Source organism: Taeniopygia guttata, chromosome 3, assembly GCF_048771995.1.
Source record: "Taeniopygia guttata chromosome 3, bTaeGut7.mat, whole genome shotgun sequence".
In the NCBI taxonomy this organism is placed as follows: domain Eukaryota; kingdom Metazoa; phylum Chordata; class Aves; order Passeriformes; family Estrildidae; genus Taeniopygia; species Taeniopygia guttata.
In genome coordinates this window covers 112129152-112156514 of record NC_133027.1, presented here as the reverse complement: position 1 = coordinate 112156514, position 27363 = coordinate 112129152, and the positions used below count along the sequence as shown (strand labels likewise).

At 40.9% G+C, this 27363-nt stretch overlaps 3 protein-coding genes across 3 annotated transcripts in view; 1 reads left to right on the top strand and 2 right to left on the bottom strand.

Moving 5' to 3' along the window:
* Window positions 1-1423: 1423 nt before the first annotated feature.
* Window positions 1424-8146, bottom strand: DNAAF10 (dynein axonemal assembly factor 10). The gene is made up of 8 exons (XM_002197351.6): window positions 7955-8146; window positions 6914-7014; window positions 5734-5864; window positions 5171-5272; window positions 4329-4444; window positions 3842-3976; window positions 3042-3139; window positions 1424-2316 (listed from the first exon to the last, which is right to left on the bottom strand). The coding sequence occupies exons 1-8, from the start codon at window positions 8144-8146 to the stop codon at window positions 2109-2111; spliced, it is 1083 nt and encodes a 360-aa protein (XP_002197387.2). The 3' UTR covers window positions 1424-2108.
* Window positions 8147-8166: 20 nt separating this feature from the next.
* Window positions 8167-14412, top strand: PNO1 (partner of NOB1 homolog). The gene is made up of 7 exons (XM_030269239.4): window positions 8167-8400; window positions 8952-9101; window positions 10847-10930; window positions 12438-12498; window positions 12981-13098; window positions 13616-13686; window positions 14133-14412. The coding sequence occupies exons 1-7, from the start codon at window positions 8230-8232 to the stop codon at window positions 14198-14200; spliced, it is 723 nt and encodes a 240-aa protein (XP_030125099.2). The 5' UTR covers window positions 8167-8229; the 3' UTR covers window positions 14201-14412.
* A 1397-nt stretch (window positions 14413-15809) lies between these two features.
* PPP3R1 (protein phosphatase 3 regulatory subunit B, alpha) overlaps window positions 15810-27363 on the bottom strand; it is a 37510-nt gene continuing 25956 nt past the window's right edge. The window contains exons 3-6 of the mRNA XM_002199845.6: window positions 21746-21922; window positions 20302-20361; window positions 19396-19580; window positions 15810-17983 (exon numbers count right to left, since the gene is read on the bottom strand). Coding sequence (XP_002199881.1) covers window positions 17936-17983; window positions 19396-19580; window positions 20302-20361; window positions 21746-21922 — 470 coding nt within the window. The 3' untranslated portion in view covers window positions 15810-17935. The remainder of the gene's footprint in view (window positions 17984-19395; window positions 19581-20301; window positions 20362-21745; window positions 21923-27363) is intronic.

Below are 27363 nucleotides of genomic sequence, written 5' to 3'. Positions count from 1 at the left end.
TGCGTCAGAGAGCATTTGGTCTGGGCATGACATCTCAGATGCATTATGATTTTATTTAGGACACACTTCAGCTCTGCAGGCTGCAGAGGCAAGGTGCCACACTTCAGCAAGAAGGGGAAGGACTATAAATAGAGCAGGCTGGGCTGCCACGGGCGGCTTTTGCTGCTTCAGCCTCCAAGAAGCAGAAATCCAATCTGCTGAGGAGATAATGCACAGTACAGGCACAAGCAGCAGCTCTTCTCTCCTACAATAACTGTCTTTCATTTTGTAGGACACAGGGACAGACACTTACCTTCAAGGAACAAGGACACACCACCTTCCATCTCTGCTTTCCTCTAGCTCTGTTTTTTTGCAAGCTCCTTATATGCAAACTGTCATGTTTCCATGAAACGATGTTCCCCTCTACTCATGGGGAGCACATTCCTTCATTTACAAAACAAGGAATAAAATTAGTCTCAAAATTAAGTGCAGAGAGGTAACAACCATTACGTATTTTGAGGCCCAAGGAGCTTTAAGAATTGTTGCTTAATAGTTCTTGCTCTAAGTTGTATCCCATTAGGAGATCTCCCCAGAATTGTTTGAATAAAGAAGGGACATTTTTGCTGCAGGGCAAGTACATAAAAATAGCACCAAGAGCCCAGTCCTCTGGCTCAGGAGATTTTTGGTTTCCCTTGCAGGTACCTACACTGAGAGCTTTTTCTTCCCTTACTCTGTGCTTAACTCAGTCACTGTTAAAGAGAGAAAACGTATTTCTACCTATTTCCACAGCCTTTCACACCTTTCAGTGAGTATATTTTATTTACAGCCCAAAGTTAATAGAAGTCATCTTTGAACAGTGCATTTTAGACTCAAAGCACTTGAATTCTTTGAATTCCACACCCCCAGAGCTGCAGCCAAGAGTGCAGAGTAATGGTTCCCCCTATTCCCTCCTGCTGGAATGCACCCTAAGGAGGACAATATTTAAGATCATTTCAGAATATGCTCTCAACATTACACCATGCACAAAAGGAGATGCAATCACTTGGGTCAAAAAAAATCCGATACTAAATATTATTATTAAATATACTTGAAAGTAAACCATCAATTCTTAGGGAAGACAGGTGAATCTCATAAATCTTTGTCTTCCACAAAATATTTAGCCTATGCTGCCTGTGTTTTCATCCCGGCTGGCCCTTGCTAAATCTGAGATACAAGAACCTAAGTTTGTAGAGGAGAGCATCAGTGACCTACTAAAACCAAGGACTTCCACAGACACACTTTGTTTATGGTCCACTGTCATGTTCCTCCTCCCCACCCTCTGCTACACAGGCATGAAGGATTTCTCCATTCCACAAAGTTTAGGGTTTAATAGCCTGTGAGGTTTTTCTGTACATTACTTTTCTAAATCTTTAAATGGATATTTGAATAATATAATTTGTTCATGTTAAGAAAACACTACATATAATTTTATTTGTGGAATATCAAGTTGAAAACAGATCTAAAAACAATGGAACATATAAACTTAATAGGAAACCCAACTAAAATAATAAAACAGTGCATTTTGCTCGATAGTTTAATTTCAGTATGATCTTCAATAAAAACCTTACTCCTTTAAACCTGAGTATTTTAGCCTTTGTTATCGTTTCTCTACTGTAGTAAAGAATCCTAAGTCACTTTAACAAACATTCTAATTAATAAATCCAGTAACACAACAACTTTCTGTAGAAGTTCCCATTGTATGAATGCACAAGGACAACACTATATATAATAAAGCCAAACCATTTAACAAGTGTGAAGAGATTTGCACTATGAATAAACTGAACACAAACCCAAGTGAACTCTGCAATTACAGAGCTGTGTTAACACAAAGGCACATTTTTATTTTCAGTGTAAATTCACATTTCTAGAAGGTTAAATTTTGTGCCCAGGCAACTTCAAGTCATCACAGCACAATCAGCCAAACAACTCTGATTGCACATATCTGAACTTTCAATAGAAAAATCTGCCTTCTATTTCTCCAATCCAGTTTTATTAAAGAAGAAATTAAATTAGAAATAGAAGGGCTCCCCCTCCCATATTTACAGACTGCAAACTATATTGCTTTCTCATCAGAAATTCTAATGTTCCTGTCAGATTTTGTTAAGCTTTGTAACTATCAGCACCCTCACAGTTTGGTCATAAGCCCCACAGACACAAAGTCCTGTTTTGTCAGGGCTCCAGTCCAGGCTGGAGATGGGCTGTGTTGACAGAGTCACATTCTGCAAGAGACTCAGAGACCCTGCCACCCCCATCTCACATCCCTCCGAATCCTTCTTCGAGCGCTGGGCTGGGTACTCACTGCCAAGGAGAAAATGGAACAAAAACACCCACTTAGAAATCTGTTGATACAATCATCCTCCTCTTTATTTCCTGCTCTACACATAAGGCAAATAAATGTTGTAAAAGTAATGAATAATCATATCCAGCTGTATGGACGCTGCATACTTTAGCAGACATTTCATGAAAGAAAAAAGGGGATAGGAAATTTTGAATCCTGACACCCCTATCCTACACCTCTTCATTTTTTAACTGGTTGGCTTTTACCATAGCCAGAAAAATTTCATCACAGCTATGCTTCTGAAACTTAATGCACCAACTTCATTGCATTTAGGAAAATCAAACTATTTTTTCATGTAACGTAAGAAAATGTAAACATAAGAATGATTAAGTCAAGGCTTTCAATATTCTTCTGTGATGTAACTGCTACCACATTAGAATTTTAAGAAACCCATTTTTTTTTGCATTTATCACCTTGTTAACCACAGATATAATTAGATCTTCATTACATGAAGACAGCAAGGGCAAGATTCACCTGTGCTGTAACATTCTCTTAGGGATTAATTCAAGATTCCAGCTCAAGCACTGACACTGAAATCACCCTCTCTACTGCATTTGTAAGCAGTAATTTTAACCAGATATTCTGAGGCTGGAAGCAGGACCCCACTCATCATTTTCAGAAAGATTCTTTCTTAAAACATTAAATGTTTGGTTTCTTACTCCTGGCTGGAGAAGTGATCACTTACTATTTCCAGAGATGAAGGCTCCCAGATCCTCCACTTGTCATAAATATATCTCTGTTCTGTGGCAGGTGCCGAACCTGCCAAATGGTAGATTTTTGTGCCTAATAAAAAGAAATCAGCATTGTACACAAGTCATTTGGAGATGAACTTCACAGGAAAGGACACAGAATCTGTATGGTATCTCTTAAAATCAGTACTGGAAGGAATAAATTACAAACACTGTGCAAGCACAACACACAGTCCACAGCTCAAACCTCACCAGGGCACTAAGATCATACAGCAACAGAAATCACTTAGGGAAAAACCCCAACATGTCCTCTGACTTAATGTATATCTGTCTGCAAATGTCCACAAGGAAAAGCTTAAATGCACTAAATGAACAACAAATTCTATTTTCACATTTTATCACAAAATTATTTATAAATAAATAAATAAAATTTATTTATTTATAATATATTGTTTATATTGTAAAAAAAAAAAAAAATCTTTGTTTCAGAACAAAGTACCTCCAACACCTTATCTGCTTTGAATGATAGTATGGAAATACTAAGAGCTAGTAACTTGAAACTCAGCCTTTTCTAAAAAAAGGAAGTCCTAAAGAACTTCAGCCCAAAAGTGCCTTTTCTTGAATTATCATCAGATTTTGTTCACTAAACAAAAAAAAATAAATAAATAAAATTAAATAACCTTGGCATTTCGGCATTTCTTACCTATCTGTACTACACCTGTAGTAATTTGACAGATTTGACAGCATGAATCTAGAAAGTTTGTCTCTTATTAAGAAATTCTCAGTCTCCCCATACCTTCTCTGAAACATAAGCAAAACCTTTGGTTGGATGCTGAGTTCTCATATCAAACACATGGAATTTCCCCTCAAGCGATGTGGCCACCAGCTTATTCATATTTATATCTTTTCTGTCAAATTCCACACTGCAAACCTGGATATAGAACAAGATAAATTCAGTTTTGTAATTTAGTAATGCTCAAAAAAAAAAAAAAACCCATCTTTTGTGATTTGTAAACATGCATTCATTATCGGTTATTTCCACAATAATATAATCATCAAACAGGAAATAAACATGTTCATCTGAAAATATTAATCCATTGAAAAATACCCCATCCTGTCCTGATCAAGAATGTGAGGGGTACAACTTGCTGAGCCTAAAGAAAATTATTCCTTGGTACAATCTCAGCAGAAACATCTTCTGGGTAAGTTTCACACAGAGTCCTTTGAATTTTTCCATCCTACCTAGGAGCTGGAATAAAAAAACACTTTTATGATTTCCTTACCCCATTCTTAATGTTGGTCTCCCATCGTAGTGACATGGTTTTTAAGTCAAACAATTTAATGTCCCCATTGTCATATCCGGCACACACAACACGTTCCTCTAAATTGTAAGCATTGCCTGGACACAGAGAGAGAATGAACCAGAAAACACAAAACCTCTTTAGCCTGGAAATTTCAGAAGTCCCAGGACTGAAGTTTCAACTTCCATTTATACAACAACAACAGCAAAAAGTTGCTGGGATGTTAAAATGTGGTGAACTGGATGGTTTTCAAACTTGAAGAGTCTAGAAAAATCTTGTGTGGGACACAAGCAGCTTTTCCAAAGAAAAATGCACAGCTCCCATCAGTCATTGCTGATTTTTTTAATTAGCTCTTAGTTAATTTAAGACAAGGGTCTTGTCTTAAATTAACTCCTGAATGCCTGGTAGCTGCAACCACACCACAGCAGTGGTGAGTTCCCTGTACATGGCAACATTTGCACTCCCTTCAGGACCACACAGCTAGATATACTGTTTTTACACTTCTAGGCACATAAATAAAGCTTGCATAGCTTATCTGTGAAACCACAGAATCATCAAATCATTCAGGATGGCAAAGAGCTTCAAGATGTTCAAATCCAGCTACAAACAGTGACCAAAAGTGATTAGAGAATGAGTCCAAAACTTAACTATCACAAACCCACAAAACTGGTTCATTTTGAAGGAAAAAAAACCCCACACATAAATTTAGCAGTGTAGAAAAGCAAAACCTGCTACTTATGCACCCATAACATCCTGAAATACATCGACAATCATCAAAACACATTCATGTGAGGGGGAGGAATGGTCATCATCTGATCAATTACCAAATGCCACAGTCCAGCAGTCTCTTTTGCTCTCTCCCTGTACAGATTCCATATTAGCCACAGGAACGTCATTCTGCCTTGGGTCCCACACCTTCACAGTTCCTGGGAAAGAAAGACAATAGATTTTCTATTAGGAATACAGTCACACTGTGTTCACCTTCCCAGGAAAGCCCTTTGCTTTTCATTCTAATCATTCAAAAGACAAGAGCAGCTCTTTCAATTCCAGCAAGCCTCACTGTGTTTTGTGGATATAAGAAAGAACCACAAAACCAAACAGAAACAGAGTGAAAGCATTTGTTAAGGATGCATTTTCTCTAGCTGATATTTTGCATTTATCATGGTTTGTGTTCCTTCTGTCTCATGCCCAGTGACAACAGTACCTTTTGCTTATCTGTGGTTCTAGAAGAATTAGGGAAAATCAGTCCCAAGCAAGATTCAAGAGACAGTGTACAAAGAACTAGTTGCAACAGCTTGTAACTAGTTCAGATGGCAGACTGTGCCCTGCCATCAGGAGCTTGCAGGCTCAGAGGAACTGGGAAGACTTGCAGAGTTCACTAACTCACCATCTCGACTGCCAGTCACAATTTCTGGTGCACCTTCCCCAATTCCTAAGCCACCTACACCATCTATACTGTTTATGATTTCCTTATGACCTTTCACAGAATACACTGGTATTTCAGGAGCTTCTAAATTCCTAGGCAAGAAAGAAAAAGAACAGAAAACATGGCATTTTTCCTTGACACTCAGGATTTGTATAAAAATGAAAGGAAACTTGAGCACAAATCATAAAAGCTCAGATTAACAGTGAGAACAAATATGGATATCACCACTAAGAACCACGAGTCTTTGATTCCTTCTTTGGCTACTACATTGGACTGCTCCAAAATATTTTTGCTCTGTTCTGGACCTCTCTGTTTGTAAAGGCAGTTGTGGCATTCACCACAGCAGCCACTCAGGGCTCAAAAATGAATCACACTACAGATCAAGATACTCTGTAAAAAGTACACAGACCTGAAAGAAGTACAGAATTATCAGTACTTTCAGTAGGTCTATAAAATAACTTGATTCATTGATCTCCACCTAGCTCTGGCTACTGCTCTCTAACTTCTGTGAATATTGTATCCAGCCATAAGTTTCATGGTTCTTTCCCATTAATTCCCATTCTTTGAGAATCCTACAGAATTTTATTTTACATTTCAACTAGTAACTGTCCATTACAGTTCCTATTCCAACAAGAACCAGTATTTCCTTGACACAGGGCAACATAATAATGTAATAAAAAATCTCCTTCTGACACTACTACTTCATTTGATCATAAATTTACCTAGACATTAATTACACCAATAATTCAGGGACCTAGAGGAAACATTTGATATGTCAAGATTAAAAAGATATATTTAATCTAGACAGGAAATTTAGGTTGAACACAACCTCTTGTTTGCACTCATGCATCCATTCAAAAGCCTCTGTTCAGAGGACAACCTCCCAGAACTTTATCAGGTTTTTGTAGCTGCACAAAGAAGATGGGAGTGAAGCAGCACTGAGTTAAACACAGTGCAGAATTCTGTGTTTTTTCCACAAAACAGGCATGGTCCAAATACAGTAGCCAGCAAAGCTTGCACTGGGTCCCAACCACGGGCAGAATGGAGAGAATCTCATGCAAAATCCACAAACAGAAACCCCTGTTCAGACAGACATGGACAACATCAAGTGAAAACTCTTCCAGAGAATATCTGTGCTTACCATATGTTAAGGTTTCCATCGAAATCTCCTGTAGCCAAGTATCTTTGCTGCAGAGATGTAGCACCAAAAGTTCCACATTTTATAGGTTTGGGCTTTTCAATCTTTTAAAGAAAGGAAATGTCTGTGTCAGCACATGGAAAAGGCAAAATCACCCACAGGCCACACGGATCTTGGGAGCGCACAGGGGCAAGTGTCAGCGAAACACAATGGGATATTTGGTGCAAAATACTAATAAAATGCTGCAGAAGGCAAGTTTGAGTTCAGTCCTTGTGCACAGCAAAGCAGAGGGTCCAGGTTGCTGGTCTGGAAGAAAACACTTTGCTTGTAGCCTAGTGGGGCCTTATGCACCTAAGGAACTGCTTACCCTCAGAAGTGAACACTCAAAGGTCAGTCTCAGAGAAAAAAAATCAACCAAACAAGCAAGCAAACAACCAGCCAAAAATAACCCCAAAACCCAATCAAAAATCCAACCAACCTAAAACTCCAACAACAATTTAAAAAAAAAAAAAAAAAAAAAGGAAAGAAACACCCCCCAAAAAAACACCAAAAAAAAAAATACAGAGGCAGAAACTCATAACACAACACATAAAAAACGTAACAAAACACATGAAAACAACCTACAAAACACAGCGGTAAACAAAATCACAGAACCACAGGCTGGAAAAAGAGCCTTGAGACGGTCGAGTCCAACCCATGACCGGCCAATACCTTGCCAACTAAAGCAAGGCACTGAGTGCCAAATCCAGCCTTTCCTTAAACATCTCCGGGATGGTGACTCCATCCCTCCCTGGGCAGCCCATTCTAATGTCTAATCAACCCTTCGTGAGGAAATCCTTCCCAAAGGCGAATGAAACCTCAGCGGCTGAACTCCTGGCTGTAGTTGCCCGGGAGAAGAGCCGGGTGGGAGCCCTCCAGGGAGCTGCGCGGAGCGCTAAGCTTATCCCAGACCAGCAGCGGATTTAACACGCGGATCAGCTCCAGTTTTTCCCCCCGGGGCTGCGGACAAGCCGTTCCCGAGGGAAGCGGGGGGACGGCGCTCACCTCCCGCAGCAGCTGCAGCCGCGCTCCGTTCAGCTCGTACAGCTGCAGCACACCGGTGCCGCGGGCGGCGCTGCCCAGGCACAGCAGCCGGGCGCTGCGCGGCACCCACTTGCAGTCGAACACGGTGTAGCTCAGCGCCTGCTGGACGTGCGACACCACCTGCGGCCGCTCCGCCGCCAGCACCGCCGACATCCCTCCCCTTCCCCGCCGGCTGCCGGCGGAAACACCGCCGCCCCTTCCGCCGACGGCCGCCCCACGTGTGCCCCGCCGCCGGCATGGAGAGCGGCGCGCCCGCGGCCGGCGGCTTCACCAGCGTCGTGTCCCGCCGGAGCCGCAGGAAGCGCCGGGCGGGCGGCGAGCAGCCGGCGGGAGCTGCCATGGACACGGCGGAGCCGCGGCCCTGCAAGCGGCCGGCATTCCCGCCCGTGGCCGCCGAGGCGCTCGGGGTACGGGGAGAGAGGGGAAACTCCGGCCGGCCCTGGGTGTCCGGCTCCCGGCTCTGGGTGTTCTCCGGCCGGCCCCGGGTGTCCGGATCCCGGCGCTGGGTGTCCGGCTCCCGGCTCTGGGTGTCCTCCGGCCGGCCCCGGGTGTTCTCCGGCCGGCCCCGGGTGTCATCCCGCCGGCCCCGGGTGTCATCCCGCCGGCCCCGGGTGTCCGACTCCCGGTCCTGGGTGTTCTCCGGCCGGCCCCGGGTGTCCCCCCGCAGGCCCCGGGTGTCCTCCGGCCGGCCCTGGGTGTCCGGCTCCCGGCCCTGGATGTCCTCTGGCCGGCCCTGGGTGTTCTCCGGCCGGCTCTGGGTGATCTCCGGCCGGCCCCGGGTGTCCGCCCTCAGGCCCTGGGTGTCCGGCTCCCAGCCCCGGGTGTTCTCCGGCCGGCCCTGGGTATCCTCCGGCCGGCCCCGGGTGTCCGCCCTCAGGCCCCGGGTGTCCGGATCCCGGCCCCGGGTGTCCTCCGGCCTGCCCCGACTCACGGCCGTCTGTGTCTCGCCCCCCCGCAGGTTGGGAAGGGCGAGCTGAGGAAGATCCCCGTGCCGGCCAACAGGTACACGCCGCTCAAGGAGAACTGGATGAAAATATTCACGCCCATTGTGGAGCATCTGCAGCTTCAGATCAGGTTCAACTTGAAAACGAGGAATGTTGAGATCAAGGTAAGGGGAGCGGCTCCTTGGGCTGTCCCCGGTGGGAAAAGGTTGTGTGCGGAGCTCGCAGCTCCTTCCCTGTGTGAAGGGGCTCCAGGGAAGCTGGAGAGGGGCTCTTTGTGACGGGACGAGGGGTCACGTTTACAAATTGAAAGAGGGGAAGTTTAGTTTGGATGCTGGGAAGAATTGTTTTACTGTGAGAGTGGTGAGACAGGTCGCCCGGGACTACCCCAGCCCTGTTCAAAGCAGGCTGGATAAGGCTTTGAGCAGCCTGGTTTAGTGCCAGTGTCCCTGCCCGTGGCAGGGGGGTTGGGACTAGGTGATCTTACGGTCCACTCCAACCCCTTACCATTCTGTGATTCTGTTATATGTGATAACTCGTGCAAAGAAAATTGTCGTATATTTTATAATTATAAATGTTAATATATATTCTTATAAGAAGTTTTTAAAACTCACAAGCTAGCGACAAGGATTGCAAAATAATGTCGAAACCACCTGGACAAAAGAGGGAGGACTCCATTCACAAGCAATTGAACGTGGGGAGATGGATCACCCATCAAGGTGGTCCAAGGAACGCCTGGACGATAAATATGCGATAAATATCCAAAATTGAGATAGCCAGAGCCATCAGGGAGATACATCTCAATACTGAATTCCGGGAGCATAGGAAACCCTCTGCTGCAGCACTCAAACCTGTGTCTCAGTCAGCGCCAACACCCGGGCTCGCCACTGACCTTTTTGGTTTTTATAGTGGCTTTTCTTTTTTATTCTCTGAATTTATATTTGGTGCATTTAAGAGATTTTCTTTAATTCATAAATTGGAGCTTTCAGTTATAACAATTCTGCCTCCTGAAAAGCAGTGCCTCTCCTCATGTGTGTTCTTGGTCCGCAGGGTAAAGACTAGAGAAGTCGTAAATCCCATATAATGCTTGGAAAAATGGAAACTGTGGTGTCACCTCCCTGGGGACCAAAATCTGGCAATTATTGCTTAGTAGTTAGTGCAAGTAAAATCCAAATCTGTTCCAGAAGGAGCCAGCAGAAGCTGGGGGAGTGTTCTGTTTTTGTAGGAGAAAGTTATGTACTATAGAAAGTTGTGTACATTAAGAAGAATTTTCATCCATGTCTTAGATATGATTTTGTAATTCAATGTTTTCTGGCTATTTAAGGTTACCAAATACTGACCTGACAGTAAACAATATCTTATAAGGGAGCTGAATCTCCTGAATCTCCTAATGCCTTTGTGGCAGATGATAAGGGCCCATAGTTTAATAGCATGTGATTTTTCTTTAATGGATTGTGCTGGAATACCTTAGGGCACAGACACTAGTATAAACCTGTAAATTTTGTAGATGCTCATTCTTTATCCTTATTTCTCCTGAGGAATGTTCACACCAAGAGTTTTTAAGGACATATCTAAAGTTTTGACATACAATTCACTGATTTCATTTTGCCCATATCTATCATGAATATAAAACTTTGAAAATAATTTCATTCATCTGCTAAGGCATATTTAGAATATTGTCATTAGAATAACACCTGCCATCACCATCCTTCTCTTTTTCCTGCTGCTTGCTGCTGCAGTTTAGTTTGTGTTGGTTTTGGGTTTTCTCCACCAAGAGTTCTATTCAGTCAGTGTGGTGTGGATTTTCAGCAGCTTTTCTTTTCTCTCCCCTTCAAGCACAGGCTGATCACTTCTAAGTTCTGCTCCTAACTTGCCTGGTCTTAATTTGCAAACATAATTTCTTGTCTTGCAGACTTGTCAAGAGACAAAGGATCTCAGTGCTCTGGCAAAAGCAGCTGATTTTGTGAAAGCCTTCATACTTGGATTTCAAGTAGAGGTGAGTCTCCCAACAACCAGATTGTGAGAGATTGCTCCACTTTACTGATCTGTCCCTGGCCTCTCTGCAAATTACACTAAGAAATAGTGAAAAATCCTTAGGTTGTTTTTTAGAAAGCAATGTTTTCTAGAAATTGTGACTGGAGTAGACATCCAGTTTCTTAAAATAATGCTGGATAAAAAAGTAGCCGTCAAACAGCACCTAAACAGAGAACATAGGTTGTGTGAGGCAAGCATAAAGCAATATCCTCTCGCTGAGGTCCTCTGCACTGGTAGACTGCTCATTTTTCTTAAGCCCAAGCCAATAACCTCCAGTCTGTGCAAAACTCACAGAATCACAGAATTAACTAGGTCAGAAAAGACCTTTGAGATCATCAAGTTCAAGCTATGACTTTATCAACTAAACCATGGCACTGAGGCCACATCCAGTCATTTTATAAACACCTCCAGGGATGGTGACTCTACCAGCTCCCTGGGAAACCCATTCCAATGTCCAGTCACTCTTTCTGTGAAGAAATTCTTCCTAATACCCAGCCTAAGCTTTCCCTGGTGCAGCTTGAGACTGTGTCCTCTTGTCCTGCCGCTGGTTGCCTGGTAGAGGCTGACCCCACCTGGCTACACCTTTCAGGCAGCTGTAGGGAATTGTGAGGTCTCCCCTGAGCCTCCTCTTCTCCAGGCTGAGCCCCTCCAGCTCCCTCAATCACTTCTCACAGGACTTTTGTTCCACACCCTTCATCAGCCTTGCTGCCCTTCTCTGGGCACATTTGAGCATCTAAAAATCCTTCTTAAATTGGTGTGCCCAAAACAGTACTGACACGATACTCAAGGTGTGGCCTCACCAGTGCCAAGTACAGGAGCAGAATGCCTTCCCTAGTGCTGCTGGCCACGCTGTCCTGACACAGGCAGCGTGCCATTTGCTTCCTTGGCTGTGTGGGTACACTGCTGAACCCCCAGCTCCCTTTCTGCCTGGCTGCTGTCCAGCATTCTGTCCCTAGCCTGTAGCTCTGCAGGGGATCATTGTGGCCAGAGTGTAGGACCCGGCCCAGGGACTTATTAAACCTCATATTAATGGATTTAATATCAGGCTTATCTATCCAGGTCTCTCTGCAGAGCCCTCTTAGCCTCCAGCAGATCAACACTTACATTTGCAGCTTGGTGTCATCTGCAAATTTGCTAAAGCTGGACTCAATCCCCTCATCCAGACCATCAGTAGATACTAAATAGGACTGGGCCTGTTGGAGAAAACAAACCCACTTTTTTTGGCGTTGCAGAGGCTGCTCCTTGCTCTAGACCTGTACTGGATTCACTAGCACTGGGGAGGCAGGGCTGAATGCAGGGGCATCCAAACCTGTGTAGGGTTCTCTAGATGGAGATATTTGTATTGCTGTTGAAAAGAAGTGGATTTAACTTTAGTTGTTATTTGCTAGGTTGTGTGTATAAAGAGAACAGTGGCTTTCAGCTGTGTTACTGGAACAAAACTGCTGATAACAGATCTCCTGCTCTTTTAGGATGCCCTTGCTCTCATCAGATTAGACGATCTTTTTCTAGAGTCATTTGAAGTTACAGACGGTGAGTATTTTCTGATGCAGTATTCACAAAGTTATGTGTGTGTCCTGCTACTATGGATTTGTTTTCTTTTCCCCCTGCTCCAATTTTATCACTTGCCCTCAAGGACCCTGAAAGCCCGAAACATCTGATTTTATGTAGTACAGGGACTCCTTGGAGTCCCCTGTAGAGCAGGATCTAAACCTGATCTACTTCGTTTCTGTCAGTGTTAACTTGGTGACTTTGACTCCGTTTCCTCAACGCAAAGTGCAGAGCCTTCCTCTGCAGTTCTAAAGGAGACTTTCTGTAAAGAAACCCTATGTCAGCACTGGCAGCAGTGTGCACTACTAGTCAAAAAAAAGCTGAAATCCAGATGGATCTGTGCTGACCAGTGAAGTTGCTTTTGTAGTACTTGGCACGAGTTGTTTCCAGCAACTTGACCAAGGGAAGCATGAACAGGAAGACACACCACTGCTGTTACCCTGGGCATGCTATTCTCATTTCAGTCAAACCTCTGAAAGGAGATCATCTGTCAAGAGCAATAGGGAGAATAGCAGGGAAAGGTGGAAAAACCAAATTCACCATAGAAAATGTGACCAGGACACGCATCGTTCTTGCCGACACGTAAGTAAAGACTGACTTCCTCTTTGGCAAAGCACAACCCCTCAGCTCAGCTAATCCATGTGCTATGCCAGAAACAAAGATTACAACACTTTCATAAAACTTGAGTAGTAGTAAGAAAAAATATTTAAGAGAATATTTTAGTGAACACAAGTTATTAGACCTTTTGTTATGAGAATAGCACATCTAGAATTCAGTCACTCCTCACAGCGTAAGAATTCCTTCTTATGAATAATTGAAGTTGAACTCACCAACACAGCAACATTTTCCTCCTGAAGCTGCAACACTGTTAAATTTGCAAATGGTAAAATCTATTTTAAAGGGATTTAGAACAGCACAAGTCTTATGTTGTAGGTTTTGTGGGTTTTGGTTGGTTTTTTTGTTTGTTTGTTTAGAAGTGTAGAAAAGAAACTAGTACACTGATACAAAATTCCACATTTATCTCTTACCCCAATTCTCTATTAACTGTGCAATCTCTTAAGTTACTTTCTGTTAACTACTGCTACTTTTATTTTTACAGAAAAATTCATATTTTGGGATCTTTTCAGAACATTAAAATGGCACGAACAGCGATTTGCAATCTAATTTTAGGTAAGTCCTCTTATCTAATCTTCACTACATATGAATCTTGCAGTTTGAGAAACTGCTTTGTGCCTCTCACCCTCTTCCCTGTCCTGTCCACACCTACATTTAGAGGAAATAGCTTGCTGGCAGTTGGCTTGTTGCTCCTAAGACAAGAATCTGGGGGAGAAGCAGGGAATCCAGAACTTGTTTTCTGGCCCCAAAACCCTCACCACATTGCAGAACCATGTTCTGCATTTTGATTTAGCTGCAGCATTCCCTAGGGGAAGCCAAAGGGAGCAACCCACTCTGTAAGGAGAAGTTGAGCTCTGCACTTGCAGTAAGATGGTGACTGACCTTGCCCATCCTTCTCACCCTTTGGCTTAGTTCTTCATTTTTAATACAGGTGTGGGCACAACACACCAATTTTTGTGACAGATTACGTTTTCTGACTACATGTGTGCTTTCTTCTGCAGGAAGTCCTCCATCCAAAGTTTATGGCAATATTAGGGCAGTGGCCAGCAGAGCAGCTGAGAGGTTCTGAGCTGCACCACCAAGCACCGTGGCCAGAAGTCCAGGCTCCTGGAGGCAGGAGAAGCCAAGAAGCCATCAGTTTTCTGCTGGATTTGGAAGCCCAGAGGAAAACCACAACTGTTTGTGCAGTCTGATTGACTTTGGACATGTGGTCTGATTTGAACATACCTGATGTTTCTGTCTAGTCATTAAAAGGGGTTTTAAATGGTGTCTATATAAAAAGTCCGTGATTTTACTTAACAGACTCAAACAAAAGCCTGCTTCATGATGGATTTTCTGAACATCAGACTTAAGAGGCTGCTTCTTCAGAAAGCCTTGGTGTTTAATGTTTTGAGCCTAAAGAAATTGGCAGGGTTAAGTATTTATAAGCACACATCATGGTTTAGTATCTTCCTGAAAGGAGGAGTCAGCTGGAATACAGAGTTCAGTGGCAGGCTGTCCACTGAGTCTGCTGCTGCTGGAACAATGCATCACATGAAAAGGGGAAGATGAAGGGGTAAATAACATATTTGAACTGAATCCTGAATCTGCACACGTATAGATTTAATTCCTAAAAATGATCTGTAAGGACTCCTAGTAAAAAGCCAAGAGCCATCAGGTTAAGTACTTTCCATTGTACCAGAGCACCAACAACTCTTAAGGAGCTATGTGCCTCTTTAAAATGTTACGTAAGTAGCATAATGCAACAAAAGTAGGGGGAGAAATTGGAGTGACCAGTCCCAGTATGATTTAAAAATGGACCCTCTTCTCCTAAACCTGCCAGGCAACCTTCTGCAAAGTGTTTTGCAAAACAAATCAGTTCAGGTTTGGGAATAAAAACAAACTGAAATAAGATTATCAAATACACACGCAAACTGAGTAAGCATTTAGGTCAATGTCCAAGTTTCCAGAATAGCACTTCACAGCATGGGATTATCACTACAGCCAAACTGAGTCAAGCCTTCAGTCTTGAATAGATTTAAGACTTGCTGGAGTTACCTCAGCTCACACAATTTAGCATTCTGAGCAGCTCCAGGCACACCTACCTGCTCGCTACATCTTCTGTTCCTTGGCTGCTTATGTCATTTACTTCAATTAGCTTGAAAGATACAGGACAGTGAGGCAAGAGCACGCAAAATTGATGTTTATCCTAAATTAGTGCATAGCAACAGTGACCCGAGCAGCAGAGGGGAGAGGACAGCACGCAGAAGGTCCAAACACCTGCAGCCCAAAGAGCACAGCACAGAGCTGCTCTGAAGGGCACACCTGTGCAAGGAGGGCTGGTGGCATCAGGACAAAGCTCAGACATTTTCTGAGACATGAACTGCCTTTTATTCTCCACTTACATTAATGTTAGGGGGGGTTAATTTGTTTTTTACAACCACTTTCCACAGGGATTTCAAACAAAGTAGGTTATCCACTCTGAATGTTTAGTGAAGAGACCCAGGTGTGCCATTAAACCTCAACATGTCTTGAAACGCTGAAATGAGCCCTGGAGGTTTTCAGCAGACTGCACCCTGTGGAGTTTTTCAGTGAATCTAAATAATCAAGGAATGGACAAAAAAATATGAACAAGTTTTCTTCAGAGCAAGGTGCAGAGCTGCTTTAAGGTGAACAGGAAAGGTACTGAGCACCCCAGCTAAGGTTCAAATATTTTATTTTGTATTCATACAGTATGAAGGTTCTTATAGTTCCCACAATATATGATGTAGCATGCAGAGGAAAAACTAAACATTCAACATAAATCATTTTTCCCCACACAAACTGAAAAAAAAACAAAACCTCATCCCTCCCCTTCCAGTCCCCCTAAGGAAATAACATTAGCACTAATTTCTATAATGCCAGCCAAGATATGCACAAGCAAGAAAAACTGAAAGCATTTGCTAAAATGTTTGTAACAAATACTTATGTACAAAAAATTCACAAAAGACTAATTCCCCCTTGAAGCAGAGCACATGGCAGTTGACACTGGAACAGATACAACCACTGGCTGGGATTATAAACCACGTACTGATCCAGAAGAAGAAAAAAAGTTACATGTAGAGGAGATTTTTGTTTTGAACATCAACATTTACCAAAGTTTGGCAACATTATCTTTTTAATTATGCAAATTATGTAAACAAGAGGAACATTTCAAATCGATCTACATGCAAAACTTCATGTCATGCAAGGACACTAAGCACCTGGATTTCTCTCTCACAGACAGAGCCCATGATGTGCAGCACTCAGTTGAAGGAACAGCTATGGCAGACAGGTGCTCGATTGAAGAGGTTTAGACAACCTGCACTTCCCACTGCTCATTATAAAACAATTTTTGTTTTTAAATAGAAAAACTACTATACAGGAAAGATGCATTGTCCTAAAAAATCTAGCAAATGTTTTTCTTCCAGCCAATAGTACCGCTGCAGAAAAGGGAAGGGATGATATAAAGTTGTAAAACATGGCTCGCTACTTTTATATCACACAAATAGATCAAGTTACCTTCCATTACAAATTATGATATGGACAAATCTAGAAAAGAAAAAAATTCTCCAGGAAAAGGACTGGAGAACTGCAAGAGGTATAAATTTAGATAGTGTGAAGTTTTCCTCCTCTATGGCATAGGTTAACAAGATTCCCCCCCTGTATGAATCATATATACATATATATATAAAATATTACCAGTTATTTAGCTACCTGTAGTATTTTTTAAATGCAAGGGGGAAAACTATCATGGGTGAAACAACAGAATTTAAGTGGCAAGAACATTTTATAATCTAAATACTGTATAAAATAAGTAGATGGGAATCCTGCACAGTTATGTGGATCCTAATTTCATTGAGCTAAGCACAAGAGAAAATCATGAATGCATCTACCACCTTAAGCAGCTGTATCTAAATTGAACCCAGAACAGCAGAGTTGTCTTGGCTTCAGGACAGCTGTAACTGCTCCCAATTCCGGGGTGACGGAATCTAACAGCCATCAAAGCATTCTGCAGTCACTATATGCACACGAGGACTAGTTCTTGGCAGTAGCATTAAACTATATTCTCATATTAAGTAGAACTGTACTAAGTTATTTAGCAAAGAGACACAGTCCCTGGTAATGTATTAACAGGTATAAATAAACTTAGTCTCCCGTGTTACAAAAAAAAAAAAAGTAATTAAGGTGATTTAATAAGAAGCAATGCTTTGTCAGCCATTCAATATATAGAAACATCTGAACAGTCACAGGAAAAGGAAAAGAGTTGACCTAAGACCCAGTTAAAACTTTACATTCTTCTACTATATATATAAAACTGTGTGAAATAAAAGTAAGGATGTATATCCATATATTGAACTGTTAATACTCTGCTTGGCACTTTGTACTCTAGTTTTGTTTCTGAGTCAAGTATATTAAATTAACGCCCACCTAGCTACTACATATAGAAAGCTACATATATATCTATATATAAATACACACACACATATATATATATAGATAGATATTTCCTTGTTATAAAAGATGAAGAAAAATAAATTAAAAAGCCAACCCCTTCCCTTTCTCCGCCACACTGATATGCTCTTTCCATCTTTGCTGTCCTTCAAACTTTAAAGTGCTACACTGAGTTATTGAGAGAATAAAAGTTCAATAACACTTAGTTGGCTTCATGAGGCTCATGTTGGAAAATGTGGCTTCACAGAGAAAAATACTTCCATTTAAATACACAGAGAGCATTGCTGGACGTCTGGAGCAGATCTTCAGAGATGGAGAAGAAAGCAAAAGTGTTGGGTGGTGCCCTACAGAGTCACACATCTACGACCATCTTTTTGTGGATATCTAGGCCTCCTACAACCTGGGAGAAAAATAAGGTTCAGAAAGATGAGAATTGAAAATTAGCAAGCTGCAAAGAACACAGTCAATAGAGACACTGAGGTCAATCATAAAGGTAGTACTTCCCTGGCCGCTCCAAACTGATTTACATTTTACAAGTACTGTGAGAGATTAAATTAATTATGTACCAACCAAGGTAATTCAGTACAATTAGTACAATTCACAAGCTCAAGGGCCTGAAAACCAGTGCAAACAACACCATTCTGGCATTCCTCTCCATCTCATATTATGACACTGTAGTATATTTGTGCATGTTAAATAAAACGGTGACTACTGAAACACCCTGTAAAACTGTGAACCTTCCCAGGAAAAAGAAAGGGCCTTAGGAAAAGCAGCAGATTTCTGACAGAACACACACCCAGGAAAGAATTACCAGTGTTCACAGGTGTGTGATCCACACAGAGCAGAAGGAAAAGGAAAGGTGCCATGTCAGAGGAACATTTAATAATGCAAGAACAAAATTCAGAGGCCAAATGGTATGTGCCGAAGACAACAAATTAAAAAGCATTTTTGTAGATACATGACACCAGATTCAGAGAGAGTAAAATGCAAGAAAAAGAATAAGATGTTGTAGAACTGAGAAATGTCTTGTTATGAGGTCAACAATAACTGAAGAAATTAGAAGTCAAGAAGAGGAAAATCCATCAGGAGCACAAGGAAAGAAGCCTGGGCAGAAGCCCAAAGACAAAAGAAGAGGCAACATCACATTTGATGCATGGCTGGAAGATGACAGACCAGCACAAGAAATAAACTTAAGTAATGCAGTAATCCAGGCATTTGCAGGCTGTAGCTCTAACTTCTTTGCAGACAAAATGTTTTTTACATGATGTCACAAAAATAACTGAACTTAAAAAAAAAAATCCCCAAAATGCAAACAAAAGAACCTTTTCACTTCAATAGTTGGCAGCATGGCAGATTTCCACCACCCTACCTCCCCCTTTTTTTATCTTAGAACTCACATATTTTTTGTATATGAACAAGTTATGCTTGAACTGAAGTTGTAAATTCAAAGATTAGGGAAAAGAAGTAAGGCCCAAACCATGCTATCAAGTGTATCTTCCTTAATATACCATTTAAAATCAATATGTAAACACTCATTAATTGCAATTTTCAAAGGATCAAGATTCAATGTGTCATTTAATTTTTTCAGGAAAGAATTTAAAACTTGCTGTCATCTAATTAAACAAATATATCACATGGGTTGAAATCAACACCCATCAGTGTCAAATGCTACATTTAAGCATTCTGTTCAGTAAACCTCTAAGTTCATAAAAATACACCTTTTAACTGTTTATTCTTTTCCCAGAGCAGAACTTGAGAGGTTTTTTATCCTCTCTCTGTAAATGACTCAATTTTTCTTTAGAAGTTACTTACAGCACAAAATTCTTCAAAGGATATTCTTCCATCACCATCCTTATCTGCATTAATTATGGTTTTATCTACAATTTGCTGTAACTGAGTGTCTTTGAGATTGTTCCCAACCATCATCTTCAGCACCTGGAAGAGCTCTCCATTTGAGATATAGCCATCTTTGTCCATATCATAAATGCGAAAAGCAACTGTAAAAAAAAATCAAAAATAAATAAACCAACCATTTGGTAACAACTGTGATTGGAAAACAACATATACTAGCTTTAGAAAACACCTGAAATTGTTCTAGCACCAGCAGTAAAAGCATTCTGTGAACACCAAAAAAGAAAATCTTCCCAGCCACAAGTAAAGCACCCAGCCAGCAAAAAAATTACAACCTACCAGGAAACAGATGACTCAAAATCTCATCTGGTTATTTTGCTGCAAAAAACTTGGCATCAAGACTGAATTTATTTTTAAACATTTCAGTCTTAGTTATTGGAAGCTACATCTGTAACTGAACCTGTCTCTTTTCTACTCCTAAAGCCTGGGTCTGGAGATGCAGTTCTAAAACATTAATTTAATGCTTTCCTACTGTAATAGCAAATAATTGAGTATTATTCTTAGGCCCTGTAAGTTCACAGAACTATATAGCAAGCTGTTCTTAAATCAATTTACTTTTTTCAAAAAACAGAAAGCAACTGAAATTCTTCAGAAGGCGATCAACCTCCTCCAACCTTCCCTGCAGAGAACAGTGCTAACAAATCTTCAAAACAAATAAAGGATAAAATGTGCAAAAAGCTTACAATCTACTTTCATTGTTTTCCACTCTTTACAACAATTTGGATTTGCCAATTTCTTAATCTTAACTTAAAAAAGAGTATTTTTGAGGATCAGAAAATTTTTGTTAAGGAAGATCAAAATACTTACACCTCAACTTCTGTTCTTTATCTCCTTTGACACTGAACTGGGAGACTCCTTCTATAAATTCTAAACAATGCAAGGAAAACATGTATAAAAAAAGCACATTTTTTAATAAACAAAGATGTCAACATTCAGAAAATTTTAGAAATTGTAAAAGCAATCTAATCTTTAAAATATTGCCTACCTTGTGACACCTAAATGTCTGTGTGCTTTCATATTTAATGTTCTTCAGTAGGAGGAACCCCAAATCCAATGCAGCACTCACTAAACAGACTGTGTCACACCAGCATTTAAGTAATTTTGTTGCTGGGCCTCCACAAGAACCCGAGAGAAAACTCCAAGATCTTTAAACTTATTCCAGTTGAGACACTAATTGTACAACTCCTCTCAATACTGGTTTCTCAATGTAAAGAATTACACTGAAACCGGTAACTGCTTTTGAAAAAATAAAATAATATTTTTCTATAAAAGAAAATTGATTTTGCCAACTTCCTGTTCTCTTCCAAGAGGAACAACTCTTGGTAACTGTATTAATCACGGCTCAATGTCACAGACAACGTGATCATCATTGCTCATAAACTATTTTTCACAAGGGACTTTTGAATAGTTCCATGCAACAATTACTGCTTCTGATCAAAACTCAACATTCTGGTTATACTGTAGCTACCCCTAAAGACATTTAATGGATTTTGCAATTGTATATTAATATCTTATTTAGAATGTCAGTCTGTCAGTATAAATAAGATTTAAGTACTTTCTCCAATTAAAAAAAATGCCAAGACTGATTAACCTTCTCTAGTCATAAGAAATACTAGGTATTGCCTTGAACAGAAGTTACAAACATTATCATTTCAGACACACTTTTAAGATGAACTAGTGAGGAAGATTAGGGCCTGTTCGCCCTTTTAATCATGAATATTTAAAATTAATCTAAAATTTTGAGAAATGTACTAAAGCAAATCTTCTGGGTTGTTCGGATTTTTTTTCTTCAAGTGTCAATCTAAGATCTACCTAAAAATAACCCCACAAAAGAAGTATCAACAGAAAAACCTGGGCTCCTTCCCATTTTCTAAATACTCCAAAGGAGAGGTTTCATTTGGATAAATACAACTTATGCAGAAACACACCACTTAGCCTACCACACTTTCTTCAGTCTCTCCTCAGCATCAAAATTAAGAGTCTAAATTGGTGTACTTTAAGAGATATTTAATGAGTAGTCCTCAGCCACCCTGACCTTAAAAGCCTAACCAATCTGGTCTTTGAAACATTTCACTCAGAAGTGCCCTAATGCAAAGAAACTAGATTTACTGGTATTTGGTTCCACTGGGATTTAGCACCTTATTTTAACATATCTTCTTCACCTCTCCTCTCTCAGATGAAGAAAAACCTGAATTCTAAAGCTCTAGGAATTCTGAAGTACCACCACCTGTCACAGAACACTGTGTCTTACCTTTAAAATCCACTTCTCCATTGCCATCTGTGTCAAATATATCTATTACTCGCTGTACTAACGGGTTCTGTTGCAATTCAGGTAAAGACATGAACTCTTCCACGCTCAGAGAACCAGAGTTGTCCAAATCAAGCTTCTTAAATCTCTTTCCTAGTCTTTTTATCTCATCAGCATCAACTGAAATGAAAAACAACCCCATATTATTCTCAGAACGGCTTCAGCAAACCCTTTGCAGTTAAACACAAGGCACAATTCATTGCTTTCCTACAAGATTTTCTCCTACGTTATTATAACTATTAAACACCTATAATGAGAATATGAAATTCTGAAGACAAAAACAATTTTATTTTAAATAAGACTTACCTTTTTTCCTCCCTGCACTTGCCATAATACAGCTTTTAGCCTTGTGACTCACTGAATACCACATGCTGACACAACATTTTGAAGGATTAAGGATGCTTAGCTAGTTAGTTCTTAGTCAGCTCTTACAAATACCAGATAGGAAGAATTTGAGGAAGAGACCAAGTGTTCTCTGAAGTAGACAGCATTATGTTTACACTGAACTAACATAATATGTCAGAAAGATAGTTATAATAAACTTATTAGCAAAACTGGTGCTTCTTCAGCATACTGAATATGAGATCTCCTGGGATATGAGTCAAGTTAAGCGGGTTAACAGTCCTACTGGTAACCAGTTATCTCTCACCTACTCAAAACATCCCTCTGACTGACCTAAGATTATTTTTCCTCTCCGTCTCATATAGGAAACAGACACACCTGTAGCCACACTTGCATACAGCTTTTTTTTTTTGTCCCAGAAATAAAAGTAGATTCAGGTTCTGCAGCAGCACCTCTTCATCTAATCTGTTTAAATGTATAGAGAATCTCAATTAAAGAATATACCTAGTACCCTATTTTACACATCTGGTTATGCCAAGAACAGACTAAACCTGTGAATCCATTTAAAAAATCATGTACTTTGCTGAAAAGATTGAAAACATTCCCCATAACAAGCTGAAAACACCCTGTCAGCAGCTTCATTTACAAGATTCAAGTCTGTTCACATGTTGCTCACCCTTTTTAGCTATGAAGGAACAACTGAGGTTCTTAGGAAGCCTAGGAGGAACCCAGCACAGAGCAAACCACAGCTGCAAACTTGCCCTACCAGCCTTCTCCTTAATGTGAGCAGTTCCCTCAATATTTCTTAGATCCACTAAGTAGTGTGTTTGCTCCAATAGTAACAGAAATTGTATCTTATCTTCTACAAGGCACATATATCTACCTGATCCATTTCACATCACATCAGCACCTTCTTAGACTTTTGTAAAAGTGCAGCATAAAATCAAACAGCTCTGAGTCTTTCCAATACATAAGGTCAGCCAACCTGCAGAGCTTGATGTTTTGAAATTGTAGCTGACTTAAAGACCTGATCTTCTACCAACAGTAACCGACTTCCACTTCAGTTCCTTGATGTCCTTGCTTAAAAACCAGCACAAATACAGAGTCCTCAGGACTGTACTATTTCAGAATGAAAGACAGCCTGACAGAAGCCCAAAGGCACAAAATGATTTTCTGACATTATGCAGTCAGTCTCAGTTACTGCTTGCAACTGCAGAGGCAAAAGGCAAAAACCAGTCTGCAGTCCCAGAATAACCTTCTCTTTGCTGTGCCAGAAAGTGATGGACCTGGTTCTACCTCTAGGGCTACAAAAGTGAGACTAAACATAATTCACGTTCCTTGGTTTCTAGTAAGCAGTGTGGTATTTCACATAATTAACCTCTGGACTGCACTGAACTGCTCTTTTTACCCCAGTTTGTGCAGAAGCCTTGACCACAGCTAGCCAGGAACCCCTCCAGAGGACACACAAGACAGCACCACCATACAGTAACCAGGATGTAGAACATCATCATGGGACTAGAATAACACAAAGAGAAATGGCAAAGCAGAGATCCACAGGCAGTTTTATGAGTTCCATCAGCCCAAAATGCCGCTTCTCACCAATACACTGAAAGGTATTTGCCAACTTTTGCTTCTGTTCACAGAAGCTCTTTTGCTTCTACTCCTCACTCCCAGTCCTGCCACTGGACAATTACTGGGCCCAGCCCATCTCAATGCACACAGCACCTTGGCAAGCTTCAAATGTGAGAACTTCATTTTTAGTGCAAGCTCTACTTGCAACCCCCATAGAAAGAGTTCATAGCCTCAAAAAAGCCTCACAGCACAAGCATTTGAAAAAGCACCAAAATATTAAGGGTGACTTATCACACTACCTATGTAAGCACATTTCCCCTGGTAAAACAAGTACATGAATAGACATAATTTATAACCACATCACTTTAAAACAACTAAGCAGCAAACTGAAAATATTGTCTATGGTGTATATAATGCACTGTCAGCTTCTTACCACATCAGTGGAATCTCACTTCCAGTATTAATAGAAAGACTAATTTTTCCATTTTGGTCAGTTCTAAAGCCTCCCAGACAACCTGAAATACTTCATAGTTCTGCAACTTCGCAAAATCACAATGAAGAAAAATGGTAAAGAAGCATGAACACAGCTGGATCTCTTCTCCCTTGCCACAGAAACTAATGAGTTAATGAACTGCAAGTTCTACAACATTTCTAAGTAACATGTAAGAAACTCCTAAGTACCAAAACACAGCAATGACATTTTCACAAATTAGGACAGGAACAGGGAGCTGCCTGAAGCAGGACTACACACCTCTGATCGTTAGGTAACAGCATTTTCTCACAGCCCAGAGGTCACATTAAGGAAAGTCTTATTTCATTACTTCATTTCCATTTCCTGGTTTGGGAGCTCAAGCCCGTGCCATTTTTCCTCACTAATAAAAGAGCAAAGACTGACAGTGACACCCAGAGTTCTGTCAATGCTCTGCTATGAAGCAGAGTTAATTACCACGTACACAAGTCACTCACACATGGCTACACAGCTTAAATTGGCACAAACTGGCACTAGAGACAGACAAGACCAACTCTGCCATTGCAGAGACATACTAAGAAAACAAACCCTTATCAGAAAGGTATTTTATCTCCAGTTAATTCATCTCCAGCAGGAACTACCAACATGAACTATAAAAAGAACATTTTCTTGCAGCATTCAGAACCTGATCCACTGGACACAGTATTAATGAGCAATGCTGCTCTGTGATCATCTGCTGGGCACAAGAACCACTGCTGGGTTAACCAGCCTCACAGCTGAAGTTAACAAGGTCCTTAAATTCCAAAACTAACAAGTGGAAGACAAGAATTTTTTGTTTTGTTTTGTTTTAAAGATGGAAGACAAGGAGGTCAAGATTATGGATGATAAAGGTAAGAATCAGATCACAGGAAGAGGAGGAGGTTGCAAAGGGATGTAAGAGTATTTCTCAGTAATGTTCATGTTTTGCTGAACTGTAACAAAGCAACAGCTGCCACAATTATGAACTTAAGGATATTTGAAAAATGTTAATTATTCTTTCTCCACATATACACATGCCCATTAATTCAATGCACAGTCCAGGTTCAAATATCTGGCAGCAGTTTCTATTAGAAATGGGATTAAAATTTCTCATTCCAAACCTTGAAACATTCAAGCAAAGAGTTTGGCTGCACTGGAGATCTGAGAGAGGTTCTTTTCTTAACAGGAGTCAAAACAAGTCAAAAAAAGTCAAAAAAACAGTACTGAAAAAAAATAGCACTCTGCCAAAAGCTGACCAAATAGCAAATTCTTCCTATGTTTAGTTTCTGGCATTGATACAGCATGAATGACAGTACTTGGAGGAGGAAATAATGAAAAAGCAAAGTAAATGCAAGACTAAGAAAATTTTCTTCAATAGTTCATCAGGATATAAATCTCTGGTCCTAATGAACATATCTGGATAAACACGAGATCACTGTGATCATAACTGACTGTATGAGAATCTAATTTCATTATTTTTCCTTAAATATATTGCAGGCACCTCACTTACCATTAAACCCTTTCCACAAGTTGAATTTTAAAAACCTTATACACTTGAAAAAAATTTGTATTTCAGTAGCATCTTTGTCTTCATAGAATAGCTTTAAGAAATAAGAATACAAATATAAAATAAGGGATGAATACATCACAGTATAATATGCCTTAGATGGGCATACCTTCTGTCTATACTTTCTTCAGTTCACAGTCTCCCTGCCTATGCTGAATTTACCTAAAATCTATGCAGGTCTTCTCGAGCTTCATGTTTGTTTCTTCATTCTCCTTTGGATTTTTTAAAGGAAAACAGCATAAATTTATGTGTAACAGCAGATTTTAATAATATCTTATTCATTTTTTGTTGATATTATCTCCCAGAATGCACATATACAACAGTTCCCATCTAAGATGGATGTTCCCCTTTTTTACAATGCCTGTATTTTCGTTGTCCTTATCAACACACTTGCTTAAAATTGCACATAGCTCTCATTGAAGAACAGAGCACTTAAATGAATTCTCTTTGTCTGAACAAAAAATATGACTGTGTGCCCACACAAACTCTCCTAAATTCTCCTGGAAAAGTAAGGCACAAGATAGTTCAGCTCAAGGGAAAGCTGAGCTGAAAGGACTGATGGTGGCAGTAGCAGACAGAATTTAAGACCAGCTCAGGAGACCAGGCCAGATAAAAACACTGGGAACTCCTAGGAAGTCCAAGTTCACAGTAGTGTAAAAAGGGTGACTGTCATGGTTTGACACTGGCACAATGCCAGTGCCCCCATGAAAATGCAATCTCTCAACTGAATGTTGTGAAATGCGATTGAGAACAGAGCAAAGCAGGCCCAAGCTTAACAACAAGGAAAAAAACTTTATTAAGCTACTACTACTATACTACTATAAAAGGAAAAAGAAAGGAAAAAAAAAACCACACAAAATTCAAAATTAAAACCCTCCAAAGCATTCCTGCTCCCACCACCCAACTCCAACAAACCACAGTGAGACACAACCTGGACCCCAATCAGGTTTCCACCCTCCAGTCAATTGATTCTCAGTCCATTGAGGGAGAGGGGAGCCCCTCCCATGCCACAGACCCCCCAAGAAACACAGCTGCCACACCCTGTGCTTCCATGTCACCACATGGCACCGCCCAGATAAAAAAGTTTGCCAGTGGTGACCCTCTCCTTTCCATGCACGGTGCTCTCACCACCAATGCATGGATGGACAGACTGCTTTTAGGATTTTTCCTTTCAAGGATGCCCTGCCAAGAGGGGAAAAACAACAGTTCAGTTTTTCATTTTTGGGACCACAGTCCCCCCCCAGTTTTCCCCTGGGGCTGAGGATCCAAGAACAGAGATCATCTTCTCTTCTTCCTCTGCGAAGACAGGGGGGCACCACCACAAACCTCCCTGACTTTTCTCTGTTCGCTCCACTTCTGTCTTTTCCCAGCTGAAGCATGGTCTCTTTGGCTCACCAGCATCCTCCTAAAATACAGTCTCTCTTGGAGGAGAAGATCAGTTCAGTCTGTGGCTAACAAGAAAAAGTCCAGCCAAAAGCCACTCCATCATCTCCTTCCACCTAGAATTTCTCCTTCCAACATCCCGGGTCCCAGGCTGTCTCTCTTCCTCTCTTTCAAACCGAGGAGGAGAAAAGTTTCACAAAGCTTTCATTT